This window comes from Lygodium microphyllum, chromosome 3, assembly GCF_053477565.2.
Source record: "Lygodium microphyllum isolate KBCC chromosome 3, Lygodium_microphyllum_v1.1.10, whole genome shotgun sequence".
Taxonomy (NCBI): domain Eukaryota; kingdom Viridiplantae; phylum Streptophyta; class Polypodiopsida; order Schizaeales; family Lygodiaceae; genus Lygodium; species Lygodium microphyllum.
Genome location: NC_141137.1, coordinates 104919747 through 104938478, shown reverse-complemented (window position 1 = coordinate 104938478; position 18732 = coordinate 104919747). Strand labels below are relative to the sequence as shown.

General features: G+C 38.3%; 1 protein-coding gene across 1 annotated transcript; it reads left to right on the top strand.

The window, feature by feature from the left end:
* The first annotated feature begins 10116 nt into the window (after window positions 1-10116).
* LOC148038704 (GDSL esterase/lipase At4g28780-like) lies at window positions 10117-13966 on the top strand. Its single transcript, XM_087674443.1, has 5 exons — window positions 10117-10561; window positions 11494-11621; window positions 12134-12373; window positions 12465-12717; window positions 13510-13966. The coding sequence occupies exons 1-5, from the start codon at window positions 10288-10290 to the stop codon at window positions 13728-13730; spliced, it is 1116 nt and encodes a 371-aa protein (XP_087530569.1). The 5' UTR covers window positions 10117-10287; the 3' UTR covers window positions 13731-13966.
* Window positions 13967-18732: the final 4766 nt, after the last annotated feature.

Sequence of the window (18732 nt, the reverse complement as noted above, 5' to 3'; positions counted from 1 at the left end):
TGCCATTTTCCTTGCGCTTGTCTTCATGCAGTTTATGGAACTATGGCTAGATATAAATTACTTTCCCACAATAATGACAAGTAAGATCAGACTTATAGCCACATGACTTATTGTAAGACTATCCACATGTCCTAGATTGAGGCATGTTAGAGTCTCTACCATAGCCATTTTCATCCTGCCAGCCTCTCATAGTCAATGCATGTGACATATGAGAAGTATCCACATTCTTTATGTTCACCTCTTCTATCAAGAAGACACTCTCAACATCTTGCATTTTAGCCCATCCTTAGCACAAAGAGCCGTATGGAAAGTGTCCCATGACTTAAATAGAGCTTCAAGTAGAAATAAAGGATGCAAAGTAACTCAATCTCCTATGAAGCTAAATGATTGATGACGGAGTGAAACTCATTCAAATGTGTAGGCACAGAAGTCCATTTCTTCATGTGAAGTTCCATCAACTATTTCAGCCAATATATTTGAGAGGTAAGACTCTTCTTGTCATAAAGATTCTTAATCTATGTCCAAAGCTCATATGCTATCTAATTTTTAGTCACAATATTATAGTGAACCTACATAGAGAGTGATAAAATGATTATGGACATTGAATAATTCATCCAGTTCATCCCAATCCTTAGTTGCAATGTTTTCGAGTTTGGCATCCCCACTTTTGAGTGGTCTAACTTACAATTTCTTCATTGAAACCTACCATATTTGGGTCTTCCAATAGTTGTAGTTGGTCTCGTCTGATTTCCCAATATCGAAGATAGTGTTGTCATGAGAACCACTAGCCATAATGAGACCAAGAAAGTGCACAGAAGGGCAGCCCCAAAACCATTACTAAATCAAGTGAGAGATAAGAGATGTTACCAAAGTAATGAGCTATCCATAAACTATAAGCAAAAGACCATCAAGAAGAGGTGACTACTCTCATAAATAGTGTAGTATAACTATAATTACAACATGCTGAAAATAGAGTATAACAGTATGAAATCAAAGCCAAGTATGAGCTATCACTAATAAAATTCAAAATGCAACTGCCAGGAAAGAAGAACAACTAGCAGTGAGTGAATACGCAACCAACATCGAGAACTATCAAAGGTCAATGTGTTAGACTGAGATACATCCCATAGGCATAACCATCATGCATATAGTAGGTCTCACAACAACAGAAGAGACATGCCAAAAGTACAACTAACTGAGCAATGACAACATAAGCTCAATACATAGCCACGTAACATGAGTATATCACTGACAACAGCATGACATAGATAGGTGCCAACCCAAAACAAAAGCCAAATAAGCCCACTGGGCATCAATTGTGTACATATAGCATGAAGAGAGTAGGTACATTTCATAGTAAGTGCCACTGTCTCACTATAACAAGCTCAAGCTCAATCGCATAAACCAAATGCTCTATAGTACATCCAAATGTCAAATGTGGCTCAACACATAAAGCTAAATAGCTCCCATTGAAGCAAACGTTGAATGCCAAATGAGCAATGAAAGTTCAATACACTAAGTACATGACATCCGAGCATCCAGGGTACATGAAGCATAAGCCAAAAGCATACAACCCAATATATTCTTCAAGCTCGTAAGTGCATAAGCCACTAAAGTAACGAAGGTGTATAACCACAGTCAAGATGAATGTTTCTTGGCTCAAAATCAAAGCTCAAGAGTATCCAAGAGAATGTTTGAGTACGTAGAACAATGCTAAATATTAATACATTTGTATGAAGCACCTGAATGACATTCATGAGCAATAGGTATTTAGTGTTCCTTGAGAAAAGCTTGATGTCCACTATATTAAAATAGTCAAATCTCTACTAAAATTGAGCCAATGCAAGCTCAATGGAAGGCCAAAAGCATTCCAAGACATGTATCAAGCATCCCCAAGTGTCAAGCTAATATTCGGGCATCAATACGAAGCCCCGAAAGCATCAACTAATAAGAGGTGTATGCTTTTCCCAAATAAACAACATTCAACCTTGTTATTATAGTGGCAAAATCTCTAAGAAAATTGAGCCAAATGTATGCTCAAATCAGCCAAGAAGCATTCAAGATAATGTCATGACATCCCTCAAGCATTGGGGTACCATATGAGCATCAATAGACATAAACAAGAGCTCTAAACTCTGAGAGTATGCTACCCTAGATGTTAATATAGAAAATTGTCCTATATGACAATCAAGAATTGAAGTATGGAAGCTCTAATCTAATGCCACATGCCCAATACTAATGTCAATAGCTTGTGTCAGGACTTTTGACCAAGAGTGCTAAGGGTTGTAAGAGATGACTAGAAGCAAGCTAAAGTGGGAATAACAAATTAGAGAAATTCACAATGATTTTTGGTGCCTATTTTGTTATCAATATCTTTGTTGGTCATGTTGCTCCTCATTAAGCCCTAGGCAATGGCAAACAAAGTGTCTCTCTGACCCCTAGAGCAAGCTTCAATGGGTGCAAACAACTAGGAAAGAAGCGGGGGCAACATTCATACCTCAAGAAGAAGAGGGCTGAATTGCCATGGAACCTTCAAGTTGAAGCTTTGAATTATCGAGCTAAAGCAAGCTGAAGGGAAAGATCCTCAATGTTGGTGCAATGGCTCTGATACCAGTTGAAGGGAGTAAGCTCAGAGTGGAAGCATGTGAGCAAAAGCAAGAGCTATAGTGGAAGGAGCAAGAGCAAGAGCGAAAGTGAGGCAAGATGTGGAAACTCATCAACAGTCAATGTGTGACTGGCCTTCCCTTTATTCAAATATTACTGAAAGAATAAAGAATGAAGTGCTAGTGATGGCTGCCTACCACCTACAATGTACAAGTATGCCAGTACTGCCAGTGTAGTAATACACGTGCAGATAGGCACATGCGCCTTTACCCCTAATAAAATCTACTTGTATGCTTTTATTCACATCATTAAACATTTAACAAGTTGAAATTTGGAAGTCTTTCACTTCTTATTGTTGTCTTTAGTAACACCCACATATATGCATTCATACATGTACATTTACAAACAACTAAATTGCCTACATCTACGATGACATGCTAAGGTTTAATGAAAAATGCATCCGTGAAAAAATTTGAGCATGTTATTGTGGTAAACAACATACTTTCGTCACAAACAAGTTGCAATATGTATGCATATCATTTATCTTTTTTGTAATTCGTAGTGTATTGAATAAGAGAGTATTTACATTAGGATGTATCGTGCACCCTACCCATACCTTTAGTTGCTTTAAGCAAGTGCTTAGAAGTTGACTTAAACACATGAGCTTTCTTCTTTAACCCCCCCAAAAAGGCCAAGCAATCATGCTTAAGCATCCATTTTTAATTGGGATTTTAGGCTCTTTACACATTATTGGTCTATTTCAATTTCCCATATATGGTTAAAAACTAGAGCTCTAGTTCCATTCCAAAGCTTTATTGTCTCCTCATCCAAATTGTTACTATCTCCAAAGAGAGTTGCATACATTTTTGACATGTCATTGGAGTCCCCTTGCCTTGCAGCATTCTTTAATGATCTTCCAAAGTATCTCGGATTTCCTACAACAACAAAACAAGTGGACCATTGACTCCTTTCTCATAGCACAAGAGGTGCAGTTAGACTTAACTTTGTCAAATTTAGCTATCCTATCTTTGGTAGGTAGCCTTCTTACTACCAGCCTCCATAATGGAAATGTTAAGATACTTGCTTGGGATAGCCCTCCATGTATTCTCTAGCCTCCTCCTCCACATGGCTAGGGACATATCAAGGTACCTTTCCCTCTATGCACTAGTTGCCCTCTTTGTATAGGCTCTATACCCAAAGGAAGCAAAACATGAAAATCAAACATTTTCTTCATTTTAACTACTGGCTCTCCCATTGCGGTTGATCATGCATTCTAAAACTCATTGGCCCAATCAAAGTGTTAGGCATCCAACTTTCTTTTCTTTTATTTAGCACTACCTTCAACCATTCCTTCTCCCTCTCCTCTATTTTATACTTGGCCTTGAGCTCACCTCTCTAGATGGGTTCTCACTTCTCAACATTCCAGATATCTAACCACCTCTCCATTCCTTTCACGGGGGCCAGCTTGGGTTCCACAGCTAGTGAAGCCTTGTTCTATTCATATGAAAAAGGAAAAGCCCAAATTGATCATAGCAGGGCCATGTCACCTTTACATGTTGGTGTCATCGACTAGCCTAGGCTCTTAACGATACCCAGTTAGTGTTAGTAAAGCCTTGATGACTATCTCATATCCCCAAATAGTGATTTTGGTATCCACCACCACAACCTTGTCCTCCCATGTAAGCATATCCCAACTGCCTCGCGGCAACTCATCCCTACTAATGGCATCTTTTGGAATTATCATCCAATAATTGTATTGCCTCAATCTCAGCAACAACTAACCTCCTAGTGTTCCTCTCCATGCTCTCTAGTCCAAAACCTCAACTATTAAAGGGTGATGTGACAATATTCCGTGCAATTGAATGCCATCTCTCACCCTCCCATGAATTTCTCATTAACTTATCTATCTTTTACCATTGACACTAGGCAAATGGAGTTACAATAGGTATAAACATTGTAGTTGGTGATAACACTTTGTCTAGGACTATTAGCCTTCCTCCAAATGCGACATGCAGTTTTGCATACTTATACTGATCTTTTGCTCCATCTTGCCAAATAATCAATCAATTTTCTAGACATTGAGATGACTCTTGGCATGCAACAAGACTTGACATGGTTTATGTCAATATGGACAGATGGTGCGTAGTACCACAACCATCCCTAAAGGTAATTAGTAAGATCCTAGACATTTTGATCATAGTTTGATTTAGATATCATGCAAGATATTGGCACCCCAAGCATTTAACCATGCCCCCCTTTCATGTTGGAGAGTTGGCTACTTAGTTGATAGGGACTAGTTCTAAGATTGAAGACCTGATCAGCAAGGTGGAGAGGGGCATTTAGGCCATCACTTTAGTAGCCAAGAGACATGGCATATTTAAGGCTAGGCAAAGAAGGAGGAATAGAAATGCAATTGTCAGAGTGTGAGGATGTCTATTGGCGAGCTTCTTACTTCTCATTGCGATAACATTAGGTTTAACCCCCTCTGAGAAACTGAAGATTTCCTTAAAGTGAAGGAATGCGGCAAAATTGAAGTTGTTGAGACACAATTAAAGGGGAAGTATTTCTTGGAAATACATGCACCCACCCTTGTCTTTTTAAGGCCCTTTAGCATAAACAAAGAAAAGAAAATATCCTGGTCATAGAAGACATAGTTGGCCAGTGCTATACATATGAGTTCTTGATAGTTAGAGTTTTTTTACGACACTTATCAAGCTTGCATTGTAGGTGTTGATGTTAATCTTGAACCTGATTTTAGGGGGAAGCTTAGTCTTTTCCTCCAATCTATTGATAAGTTGATTGAGGATGAAGAGGCAACCTTGTTGGTGAGACACTTTCCATTGATGAATTGTAGTATGTGGTGAAGAAAAATGAAGAAAAACAAATCCCAAAGCACAAATGGGATCCCAATTAAGGTCTCTAACACCATATGGGAGGCTTGCAAGGGAGATATTTGCTCATTTGGAAATATGTGCATGAGGAAAGGGGACATTTCCCCTGCATTTAATGAGGGTCGGATAAAGCTACTATCGAAGTTGTCGGTAAGAGACAAATTAGTGTTATGGAGGCCTGTCTATTCTGAATGTGATCTATAAAATCATGTCCAAAGCACTAGCAGTGAGAGTGAATTTCATATGGTTTTGTCCATTGAGTATGCTATGGAGATAGGGGGCAACTTCATCTTTTGCAAGATGGTGGAAAAATTGTTCTCCAATGTGATGGATAGACTAGGAGTCAATGGATTCATGTCACACCCCTTTGCTCTAAAGAGATTAGCCAAGCAAGGGTGGCCATTAGACACCCTCCTATTTGCTATTGCGATGATTGACCCTCTTTTGAAATCCATGACCTCCCCCTCTTAGATGGAATGCAACTTTTCTCTCAACTTTTTGATAATGACAATTTGAATGTGGTAAAGGGGCATTTAAAAAATGTAGAAATTTTGTTAAAGGTATACAAGGATTACTCTAAAGTCTCTGGAGCACTAGTAATGTAAACTAAAGACTAAACTTCTCTTCTAAGGGGCATAAGAGGCACCAGGGTGGATCTATTAGTTAAGCTTTAAGGTCATCAAAGTGGGAGAATCATATCATTTATCTTAGTTTACTCAAAGCCACATAGCCTCTCTAGCCTCAAACTTTGGCGTCTTAAACTAAAGAGAGGAAAGAGACACGAGTCAATGTCTCAAGCCCATAAACAAACATTTGAAAGACTAAAGAAGAGGTTGACATATTAGTTTTGCATCATTAAAATATTTATATCACATTTGTAGATTGTAGATTGATTTAGATGTTTGGAAGATTGAGAGGAGTGGTGCCATTTGTAGTTAGAGTCCCAAAGTTGCACATATGAGCATTCGATTCGTGGTCTTAGAAAATGTATTGTGAGCACTTCGATTGTCATATGGACTTTGAGTTGGATTTCCTCATGACGATGACAATGTGAGCTCATGAGCACCCCCATCCACAATGTAATAAGTGCTCTTTGTATATTGCTTATGCATGTAGGTATGTGTGGGAGTGTCCACACATATTCAATTAGATTTACATGTGTTTCTATATAAGAGAAAGAAAATAAAATTAAAGAAAATCATTTGTAGTTTTGTTAGGGGTTTCCTTATCACCCAAGCTAGAAGAACTGATGTTATGGATGTAATATCTATCACATTCATGTGAAAATTGAGGTGAAGAATAGGTTGAGAAGGAGTCGAGAGCAAACTTGTTAAATTGGAGTTGTTTGAACCCACCCTTAGATGCTTGATGCAACTAGATGACCATTGTAATCAGTCCCTTAGCAATTGTAGTAGGTGGAAGAAAGTGTGTGCCCATAAGACTTCGGGCTCAAATCTCCACAAATGGACGCTTTTTACCTTGTCCTTTTGGGAACTCAAGGTCTTAACCTACAGAGGTTGTAGTACAAGGCTACATGAGGAGTTTACAGGTTTATGTCTGAAGCATTAGGGCTAGGCAATACAAGACTAAAAAGGTCTATCAGAATAGAAGGGCTGATGAGGCTTGTCCTTCTCCTGCTGGTGGTCTTCTTCTTATTCTTCTTCCTTTGCTCCATAGTCTTCTTTTTCTTTAATTGCAACAAGATAGGCCTTTTGGGACTTTTTTTGGCATGGCAGAACTTCTCGGTGTGTCCGGTCCTTTTGCAAAAATCACAGAAAAGCTGGTCCTTCTTGCCTTTGCACCTATTGCCAACATATAATGCTTGTTCATCTCTAGAGGTGCTTGGTTCTTCCTTAGTTTTTAACTTCTTTTCCTCCTCTAACAGTGATGCTTGGATATCAACAAGCTTAGGGTTTGGCATATTGATTAAGCTTGTTGATACATTATTATATTCTGGAGGCAAACTTTTAAGTAGAACACCAATGCAAACATCTTCTTCCAATTTAGTCTTGATTCCTGTAAGCAGGGTTAGAATTCCTTCCATGTAATTTAGATGTATAGCAAGTGATGTGTTGGACTTCATGTCAAGCCTGAAAAATTCAATCAAAAGACCATACTTTGATGACTTAGATTGTGCACCAAACAAAGTGTCAAGTTTCTTCCATGTATCATGTGAAGTATCGCAGTTATCCACATGGTGAATATAGCTATCGTCTAGCTCCAGTTTGATAATGGCTTGAGCCTTATCATCATTCTTTTGCCAAGTGACTACTAGGTCTACATCACGAGGCTTCTTCTCTTTGCCACTAGTGATGGCCAAGAGACCCTTCTTCATTAGGATAAGCTTGATGCGGGTCTGCCATGTGTGAAACCCGATCCCCTTAGAGCAAACTATTGGAGAGTCCTTGCCCATGTTGGAGCTGTAGGGACATCAATAAATCAACTCCAAAATTTTCAGATTTCAGTAGTAGAAGAAATGATTTTGAATGTGCTAACAAGCACAAGTGCCAAGAAGCACTAACTTAGTATCAAGAGATACTATCTTGATGAGCTTGGTGTTGATGTTGATCCTTTGATGTAAACTCTTCAACTTGAGTCCCCTCCTTGCTGATGTGATGGACAAGTCTTACTGGTAAATCAGTTGAATATTTGTTGGATACTCAATTCAGAATGAGAGAGGCAAAATCTACAATGGAGTGGAGCGAGTGGGATTGATGATGCTTGAGGTCTTTCAATCCACTAAGGTCTCCACGAATTTCCCTTCCTTGATGACTTGATGGTGTTTGCTCAGAGCAAGGTGGTATGGATATGATTTGAGTGGCAGGAGAGAGAAAATGCTATAAAAATGAAGCTTTTGAAAAGTTGGCTATGGAGGTTCAGAGTTTAGGGTTTCTGGTGCTTGGTTTTTCTACTCATGCAGCTCATGGACTTAATCATTTTGCTCAACACTTGATGAGAAGGGAGCTTGGGTAGTGAGTTTCAGTTGCCTTATGGATGTTGGATAAATCACAGCACACAGAGGCAGCGTGGACTATATGACCAAAATATTGCGCAAAATGGGTAGCAACTTCCAATTTGTGCAATGTTGGGCATATAGATCAACAATGTCAAGTTGTGATGTGACAAAGAGCTGTGCCAGGAGTATTGCTTGGATGGAGAGATTCAACTCCTCCAAGTGAGCAGGGTCTTGTCTGGCTATGACAACCATTGAAGCTTCACTGAAGGTAGAGTGAAAATTGGAACCATGAGTTGACCTGAGGTTAGGAGAAGCTGGAAGAGCAGAGAGAAGAGTTGAGAGCTAAGGCCATGCTCAATTGAGCTGTGATACCATGTTAAAACATGTGGAATCTAGAGCATGGCAGATGTGGAAGCTATGGAGGTTGAAATATGAAGACCAAACTCATGAAGACATAGACACAAACAAGACTAACTGTCAGACAAGTGAATTAGGTTCCAAGATTGAGACTTGGACTCATAAACACAATCTTGTGTGTGGATAATGATATAGTCACTTTACTGAAAAGAAAATAGTACTTTCATATCATTAAAGAAAAGGAAGCAAGTACAATGCTTTATAGGAAAGTCTAGGTAGCACATCCTCCTAATGTGCTTATGGGATTCTTGTCCTGAGCCCTCACTGCTCCATCTAAAGAGATTGAAGTAGGTGTGATTGCAAATATCTCAACATGTTAGAGGTCATGATATCCGCCAACAATAGAGTAAGTGGGAGAAGCTTGAGCTTACCTAACCCTATTCCATGAGTGGGAGAAGCTCGAGCTCACCTACCCCTATTCCATGAAGAGAGAGATTGGGATGAAGCCAAATCAAACATAATTCAAGGATTGCAGCTCACTGTGTGCTCTATGCTACACTCATATCGAGACGAACAACCATCTCTTTTGGTTCTGCAGAGCTACCAGAGGGGCCTAGAAAAGCATGAAAGAATGGATGAAGCTAGCATAATTCAATGAGGGTATAGGAATGAGAGCTGCACTCCTAGGCGATCTAGGGAAAATTGACGAAGAGACTATCAAAGTGTGGAATATTATAAGGGCTGTTGTTCTGTCCACACTCTGGAAGAATAGAAACAGATGGTGATGAAGAAGGAAGGGCCGCTTAGCAAAGAAGTTATAGTCAATATGTGTAAAGAGGATAAGCTTACTTTATTAGATAGACTTAGAAAAAGGGACATGTGTATAAGGTAGCCTTTCATAGGCTCACTAAGTGTAGATAAGCATGTGGCAGTGCCTGTCCATCTCTAGATGTTTTTCATTCTCAATAAGTAAACTGCGCATTATAAAAAAAAAGGTATTAGCACTTTTAAAACAAGGAAGCTAATCTTGATTAGAGTTTTATGTCCTCAAAGTTTTGGTACGTCTAATAGGTCTAAACAGCCAGCTTGAAAGGTGAACAACGTATGTATATTAGGACTTTTAACAAGGAAGCTAATCTTGTTTAGAGTTTTATGTCCTACGTCTAATAGGTCTAAACAGCCAGCTTGAAAGGTGAACAACGTATACCATTGACATGACATGCATTCATGTCAAGGCGCAGCGCTCCGCATGGTACACCTGCACACCTCATAGATAGCTGCAAAAACATGTAGCCTCGCCGTGCATTAAGCTCTTGCGTGACCTTTCCATCACAGCTCTTAGTCGGGCAACCAGAGAGAGAGAGAGAGAGAGAGAGAGAGAGAGAGAGAGGCTCTCTCTAAAGCACTCTTTCTTACCTGCTGCTACAGACCTGTCTTCTCTCTCGTTTGTTCCCGCAGACCAAGCTTGGAGGATCAGCCATGCCTAGCAGCTGCACCGGCAGCTGTGTATGGCAGGTGATAATGACGACCGTTGGTTTAGTAGTAGCTGCTGCTGCAATATCAGAAGGAGCTCCTCCATCAGCTCCAGCTCCCATAGCCATGTTTGTGTTTGGAGACTCCCTTGTGGATGCCGGGAACAATAACTACATCGCTTCAGCTGCCCGAGCCAACTTCAGGCCCAATGGCATCGACTACCCTGGCCAGAAGCCCACAGGAAGGTTCTGCAATGGCAAGATCATCTCAGACCTCATAAGTAATCATCTTCATATCCCGATGCATTGTATTAATAACATCTGCCCCATTCATGGTATGTGAGAAGATTTTGACGCTATCCCATGTGGGAAAAGGTGCTGTTTTCCGTTGTTTTTCCCTATAGTGCTTAACATCATGAGCTTCTGCAAGGGAGGGACTGCATACTTAGCTAGCTGCAGTTGGGGCAGCGGTGGGGCTGGTCATATATACCTGGCTAGGTGTGTGACTGCCTCCCACCCTTACCCCCAACTGCACCTAACTAGGTATATGATCCGCTCCATTGCAGAAGCTCATGACGTTGTTGTAATTCACAATGTGGGATTTATAGACTTGGGAATTTGCCTAAAACTTCTCGTGTTGCACCCTCCCAACCAGTCTGTATTTACTCAGAAGTAGAGCTCTTGAATCCTGTGCCATTTCCTTTCAATTAGCCATTCATAATATTGGGATCCCTTCACCCTTGAGCTGGACTAAGTTCTGAAGCAGCTTTGAACTTTTACTGGTTCCAGTCCAGGCTCTTACCCACCCGAACACATGGTTGGTCCTCCTCCTTGGTAGGGTCACCGAGGAGGGGAATCCCAGTGAGATCAAGCCCTGCTGTTCATTCAGCTTGCAAGCTATCCTATCTGCGCGTACACGCAGCAGATTTCAACTATTTGTCGGCTATTCATATATAAAGCTCCAATTCAAGGAAACTCCCAAGTGATCAGAATCAGCTCAATCCTGGCTAGATTCCCAGACGTAGTAGTGTCCACTACATCTTTCGGTCCTGTCAATCTTAGTCGAGCAAATTCCAATTATACATTTTGTTTATGGTGGGCTCACTTGTTTTGCTTTCTTTTACATAAACTTTCAATGTTACACGACAAGGTGCTTTAGGAGGATCAGGGTCCGCTGAAGCTTCTTCTTTCCTGTGTTTGATCATGTGCACAGGTGACTTTATGGGAACCCCTCCAATCAAACCATACCTGGACCCAACCAACGATGAGTCCAGCCTTCTGCTCGGCACCAACTTTGCCTCTGCTGGTGGTGGGATCCTCAATTCAACCAGCAGGCAATTTGTAAGCGCTAATTTACAGACACTGAGCCTGTCTTGCTTGTAAGCATTAGTGTACTGCAAAAGAATGATCTTAGTCTCAACCGAGCCACCCATTCTCCCTCCCCTGCACATACCTGCAGAGCTATTGGGTGGCCATGTTGCCTAGGCAGGAGACATCACCAGGGGTTCTAATTAACTGCACAGGTCCTTTGAGCTTAATGTCAGTCTAATCAAGTGAACTGGTTATCATCAATCAAGTGAACTTGGTTATCATCAAGTGAACTGGTTATCATCAATCAAGTGAACTTGGTTATCATCAAGTGAACTGGTTATCCAATAAAGACCAATCTAACTTTAATTAAAATGAAGAGCTATCTGCGACTAAACTTGGTACTAATTTGAGAGAGAGCCCCTAACTAATAGGGCTCTTCAAATGGGCAGATTTGCAGTTTAAGCTGTCAAAATGGAGCTGTTTGAATGGGAAGTTTGCGGTTATATGTGATTAATGGAGTTGCTTAAATGGCTAATTTGCAGTTCAGGGTTCTCAGTGTAGACAAACAGCTCGAGTACTTCAAAGAATATCAGCAGAAGATTGCCAGTTCCATAGGTATTGAAGCAGCCCAGCAGCTCGTCAATGGTGCTCTTTACTCCCTAACCTTTGGGGGCAATGACTACATCAACAACTACCTCCAGCCGCTTTCTGAATCTAACAAGCTGTACACCCTTGCCCAGTATCAAGCTTTCCTCATATCTACTTACAAGAGGCAGCTCACTGTAAGCCATTACTTAGGAAGTGTGATTCGTGTAATTCATGGATGTGAATCATGAAATCTCAATGTATATAATCTTTGTCTGGAAAATGCAGGACCTGTACTACCTTGGCGCCCGCAAGATCTCCATCTCATCTTTGGGTCCTTTAGGCTGCATTCCCTCTCAGCTCAACAAGAAGAGCAAAGATGGCAAATGCATTGACTCCTTGCAGCAGATTGCCGTGAACTTCAATGTAGCTCTCAAGACCACGACGGAGGCCCTCAATGCAGAGTTTCCTGATGCCAGATTTGTGTATGTCAACAGTTTTGGTATGGTCATGGATTACATCACCAACCCTTCAACTTATGGTAAGTGTTATTCAGACAAGAAAGATGTGGGCAGAAGTGATTTGTTATTATTTGCTGCAAGAGGAAAAACTGTTTTCTACTGACATTTTGTGTGTGTGTGTGTGTGTACTGTGTTTGCTCATGCATATATAATGTACTATCATGTAAGCTTAGATATAGGTTTCAAAATCACAAGCAATCCATCCTTGCAGTAAAAGCAGAAATACAGACACCCGCTTATCTACATGCGTGCATGCTTGCCAGCTTCTTTTCATATTTTCAGTGCCACAAATCAAGCTTGACCTATGCATCTTTCTCAGAAGATAGAATACCAGTCTGATCATTGGTGATCAAGGGACTCTCAAAGGCTCTCGTAGAAGTTGCAGCTGACTGCATATTGAAGTCTAAATACAACCATAATCAAGATCAATGCTAATGCTTCTTCTTTTATGTCTCTGCAAAGCACGGAATAATAGGAAATTTAAGGGGTTCCTTTGCTTGAAATAAACCAACACTTGGCAAAGGCCAAAATTATTCTTAGTAAACGCATAAGTGAGAAGGTAAATGTATTCCTAGAATCTTGTATCTAAAAGAGGCCCACATTTTGTCACCAAGTTAGTAAGTCTAGTGCTTATAAGACCCCATAGATCGAAATATTGTATATGTTTTAAAAGTTTGGGATATGGGCAGAATGTTGTTCAACCCTTACCCCCAAGCTTTGGGACACAATATATGGAGCTTATCTCAAAGCTATTGGCAAGCTCTAGAAAGGTGTAAGAAGCTAATCCATTTGGATTTGTTGTGTTGGACTAGGGTATGATGTAACAAACAAAGCTTGTTGCGGGCAAGGCAACTTCAATGGCTTCTTCATATGCAATCGTCTATCCAACTTGTGCACAGATCGATCCAAGTATGTATTTTGGGACCCATTCCATCCAACTGAAAGGACCAATCGCCTCATCACAAATCGCATCCTTAATGGCCCCACATCTGACATTAGTCCAGTGAACATTAGACAATTGTTGGGCATTTAAAGATCTCCCTTGCCCATTCATTCACTTTCATTCTCTCTTACCAACTATTAATTTATTTTCTTCAAAGTGAATAGCAAAGATCACTTCATAAAAATACTTTGCATTCCAAGAAATAAATGCTCATGTTTGAAAGCACATCTTCACGTTTGAAACATTTGAAGCTCATGTTTGATGCTAACAAAAGATGGCATTTTATTGTATTTGGACTAGTTGGAATTCTAAAAATATTGGTTGGATTTTGTTATGTATGCACTTATAAAATAGCACTAGCTTTTTTGAGTATTTTTATTATAAAATTGGCATGTAATATAGATTTTGAACATCAAAATCGGTTGCCTTGGGAACTTGCCTTTATATTTACCAAGTGAGAAACAAGTTTTTTTGTGAGCATTGCTCGTGTCATTATGTAGTGGGGTGGTTTGTTTGTTCATGTGAAGGTGTTTGTTCATGTAAACATGCATGTAAGTAAGTGTTCACAAGAGGGAGTGCACATGCAAAGTATCTTTACAAAGAAAATATATATATTAATTGGACAAGGATTGACAACATTACACATGAACACTAAGAACAAGGTGAAGACCTTTTAGACTTGGCAAGTTTGTTGTAGGTCATGCTTCTTTGATTCAATTGGTTGGGACTACAATCCTATCTTTTAATAGGTCATTACATGATCTATCTTTTGCTACACCTCTCTCCTTTTATAGGCCATCATAGGCTTTTTGGTGTAGCTCAACTTGTGCTTGATATAATGATCATGATTTTAAAATGGTGATGTAGGCCAACCCTTCTTTCCCTTTATTTGTTTTTACATATCTTAGGAAGTCCTTGTGGTTCAATCCATATTCTTGAATAATTTGTTCAAAGGATCTCAACTTGAGTGTTCTCGTATCCCATAATTGGATACATTGCTTAAGTCCTTTATTTGGAAGTTCATTTGGAAGTTTGGGACTATTAGTAATTCGTGCCATTTGATCTTTAAGTGTTTTAAGAGTGGAGCTAGCATGCCACAACAAAATGAGGTAATTAGATTATTTTCTTTATGAAGCTTTGACTTGATCTATTATTAGCTTTATCTTGATCTCAAGATCTACCACTACTTCATTCAAAATGCATTTACTAAACTTAAAGACGTCACCATGTTGAGGATCACATTTTGGATCTTGGCACTTACTAGAGTCATATTGCTTGGTATATCAGGGGTTCATTGTATATAGACTCTTTGTATCATGTGTGTTAAAGGATTATTTGAAAATACTCTTATTTGTGAGTTTTTCCTAAATAAAAGACACCCATTTTCTATTCAATTTGTGAACAAGCCATTTACATGGCATCCTTTTGTATGTAGAAAATGTGTAAAACATGTACTTTTAGTATTGAATGTTGCTTTCAAGCATGATAAAGTTTGTGTTTCAAGTAACAACTAATTGTTTATAAGAGCAATCGCTAGTGAGAATAGTCTTTGTATGTCAACATTAGAATAGGTTGCTAGCTCATGTATTATGGACTAGTAAAATAATGCCTCCTATCAAAAGTTTTTATAATGGCAAAGTTCATGTACTACGAACTAGTAAAATAAGGCTCATGTATTATGGACTAGTAAAACAATGCCTCTTATCAAAAGTTTTTATAATGGCAAAGTTCATGTACTATGAACTAGTAAAATAAGGCTCATCAAAGAGGCCAAAAAGGGTAACTAGTTCATGTACATGAAAAAGTTGACCCTATGCTAGAGACTCTAAAGCTATTTAAGGTACACATATTTGAGATTATCTATGCTCTTATGCATGCATTATATGATATGCATTTTCATGTGTTGTTACACATCACCATTGATGTGTTTTTTCTAGCACTTCTTTTCACATGATTTTCTTGAAAAGAAATACAATTTGGGGGTTCATCCCAAACCATATGTCCTCTTTGGCACTTGTTTTGGCAACATCTTTTTGTTTTGTGGATAACAATGTTACAAACTAGTACTTTCAAGATCCACTCTAGTCATAATGCGAGTCACCATGACTTCTTTTAAAAAACTTATGAATTTTGGGGGTTTTGTGTACATGTCGCTTTCAAGTCAATGTTGAAATTTACCTACAAGTTCAAATTCAAAAATTGGTGATAATAGAACTTATTATCCAACATAGGATTGAAAATGTCTCGAAAAAAATAAGTTATATGTTGATAATCTCTAAATGTTTCAAATTTAATATCTAAGAGATAAGGTTGAAGGCATTTTTTTCAAAAATTTTCAATTTTCCCTTGAGAGGGCTTTTTTTCCACCTTTCCAAAACCCATTAATAACATATTCTTTATCTAAGGAATGCCACGACTTTCTCTAGTCACGTTGGGGCAAAGACCAATATAGCTAGCCATCCCTCTCACTCATTAACCTTAAATGTATATGTATAAGCTTATTTTGTATGTGTTAAAGTGACAAGGTAATAAGGTGCTCCTCACAAGAGAGATATTGAAGCACCATATATATGGCATTTGTGTGTGTGTGTGTGTGTGTGTGTGTGTGTTCTTCATGCTCTATGTAGCTCCATCAACAATTGGTACTAGGGTTGGTGGGAGTCTCCACCTAACATTGCTAGCAAAAATCTTTGCAATTTCCTTTTTGGATCAAATTTAATGTGTGCACTTAGGGTTATCTTATAAGAGGCAATTTGTTTTTTTCTTCAATCTTAGGCTATTTTTAGCTCCATTTTTCACATGTAGTAACTATTGCATATACTTTTTTGTTCCTTTTTTGCAATTCTGTAGAGACTTTAAAACTTGTAAATTGGGTCCTAGGTGACAATTTCCTCCATTGTATAGACACTATATATAGATTACCTAGTGAAGGTAATTAGTTACAAACTACTAAATACAAGTTGTATCAAATTATGAATTGCTTTATAGAGGTTGTATATTCCAAATTTTCCAATTATGGAGTTTGCCATTAGTAATTGTTGTATGCAATAATTATTTCTTGGAGCAAAGATTGTGATGTATGCATTATATGATCTATATATATTGTTAGTTGTGAGTTATAGTTTATGATATGTACTTATGAATGCAACATATTTAGTGTAAGGGATGTGAAATTTTCATTTTAGAATGGCTCTACCTTCACTGTTAAGAACGTACCACATGAGCCCAAGCAAAGAAAGACCATGATCTTTATTAATTAGAGTGATGACTTGGGGTATTTCACTACCTTTGCTTAGTCAGACATGGAAAGTCCACAAGGCTTGCTTGTTGGAACCTTGTATTCTCTTCATGTATACATTATAAAAGATCATGTAATTCTAGTAACTGAGCAACCAAGAGTACTTTTATGGCATTGGGTTTATGTCATACATCCAAGAAAGAAATGAAAATCCTTCTTGTTTGGATTACCAGTCAATTTTTTATTTTTTTGTTTTTTTAATTTGTGAGCATTGTATATATGGTAAATATGCTTGTTTATCCCATAAAAAGAATTAAGCATTAAAAAAAGAGCCACTTAGTACATACAATGATATATATAGGACTATGCCTACTATAAGGCCTTTAGGGGAGGTATCTTATCTTATTATGCTTATTGATGATGTGACTAGGAAAGTGTGGGCTTTTCCTATGGCTAGGAAAGATGATGCATTATTTTGCTTTTAGAAAAATTTGGCCCTTGTAGAAAATCAATCTAGAAGTAGAGTAAAGTGTCTCAAGATTGATAATGGTAAAGAGTATGTCTCCCACAAATTCAAAAGCTTTTGTGAAACATGTGGCATTCATCGAGAGCTCATCACTCCTAGTAATTTTGCATAAAATGATGTGGCTGAATGCGTGAACAAGACCAATAATGAAAGGGTACTATGTATGTTAACATCATCCATATGACGTAAGTATCCCAAATCTTATACAATTTGCATCGACTTGACACTCAAATTTTATGATAAACATTCTCTACATTATGCAACTATTCCAAAACTAACTTAAAATGGTATGGGCTAGTGACATGACTAACAACACAAATTGAAATATAATTTAAAGAGATATCAAGACCTTAAATATCTCCAAAAATAAGTTTATAGTATTTTGGCTTCCACTTTGTTATCTTCTTGCTACTTCCTATTTTTGGCATTTAATTACTATATGTAGCCATTATGATTTTTGGTAGTTGCTATTTTTTATAACTTTTGAAAGATGTACTTTTAGTAACTCATGGTGCCTTTGGCAACTTATTTAACTTGCTAGATTTAGCAGTTGCTTTTTGAAAATTAATATTTTGAGTAGCTACTACTATTCACAGTTATTGAAATCTAGGAACATTGGGGAACATTGGAATATCCAATGCAAGTCATTAATGTTTTTTGAGTTGATCTACATGTAGAATTATATATCCATAGTAAAAATGCATACTACCTTGGTTGTATTACATTTTAAAGAAAACATAGATTTCTTATCATGGGAAAATAGTATATGCCATCTTTACTCATATGTATAGAAAAATTTAAATTGTGAGTAAATAGTGCTATTGATCATAATATTAATATCTCAAATGATACAAATGAGAGATTATTCTCCAATGTACATGGAACCACATTGGTTCATCCTCTTAAGATTTTAGTTAGTGGCTTATTCACTAATATACTTGTGACTTTTCAAGCTTCCTCCCTTTAACAATTTGGCACTTGCTATAATTAAAGAGCAATGTGCCTTTGAGAGAGATAGAACAATAAAATGAAATGTGAGGTACCCCTTACCCAATGCCCATCAACTTTTGATAGTGTGTAAACTTCTTTAAGGGTGGACTCTTACAATGAAAGTTTGTAGGGTTTTCATAAGTATGCACTTTGAATAACCCATATATGCATGCTCTTATGCACTTGATGAATGTAGTGATACTTCACTTCTATTTTCTTGGTCTTCACATGAAACATAGGATTCTTTGCTAGCACAATGACACTCATGCCTATTGTTGTGTAATGATAGCATGTCTTCTCTAAGGCCCAAATCTCCTACGAGATAACTAAGCCATGTA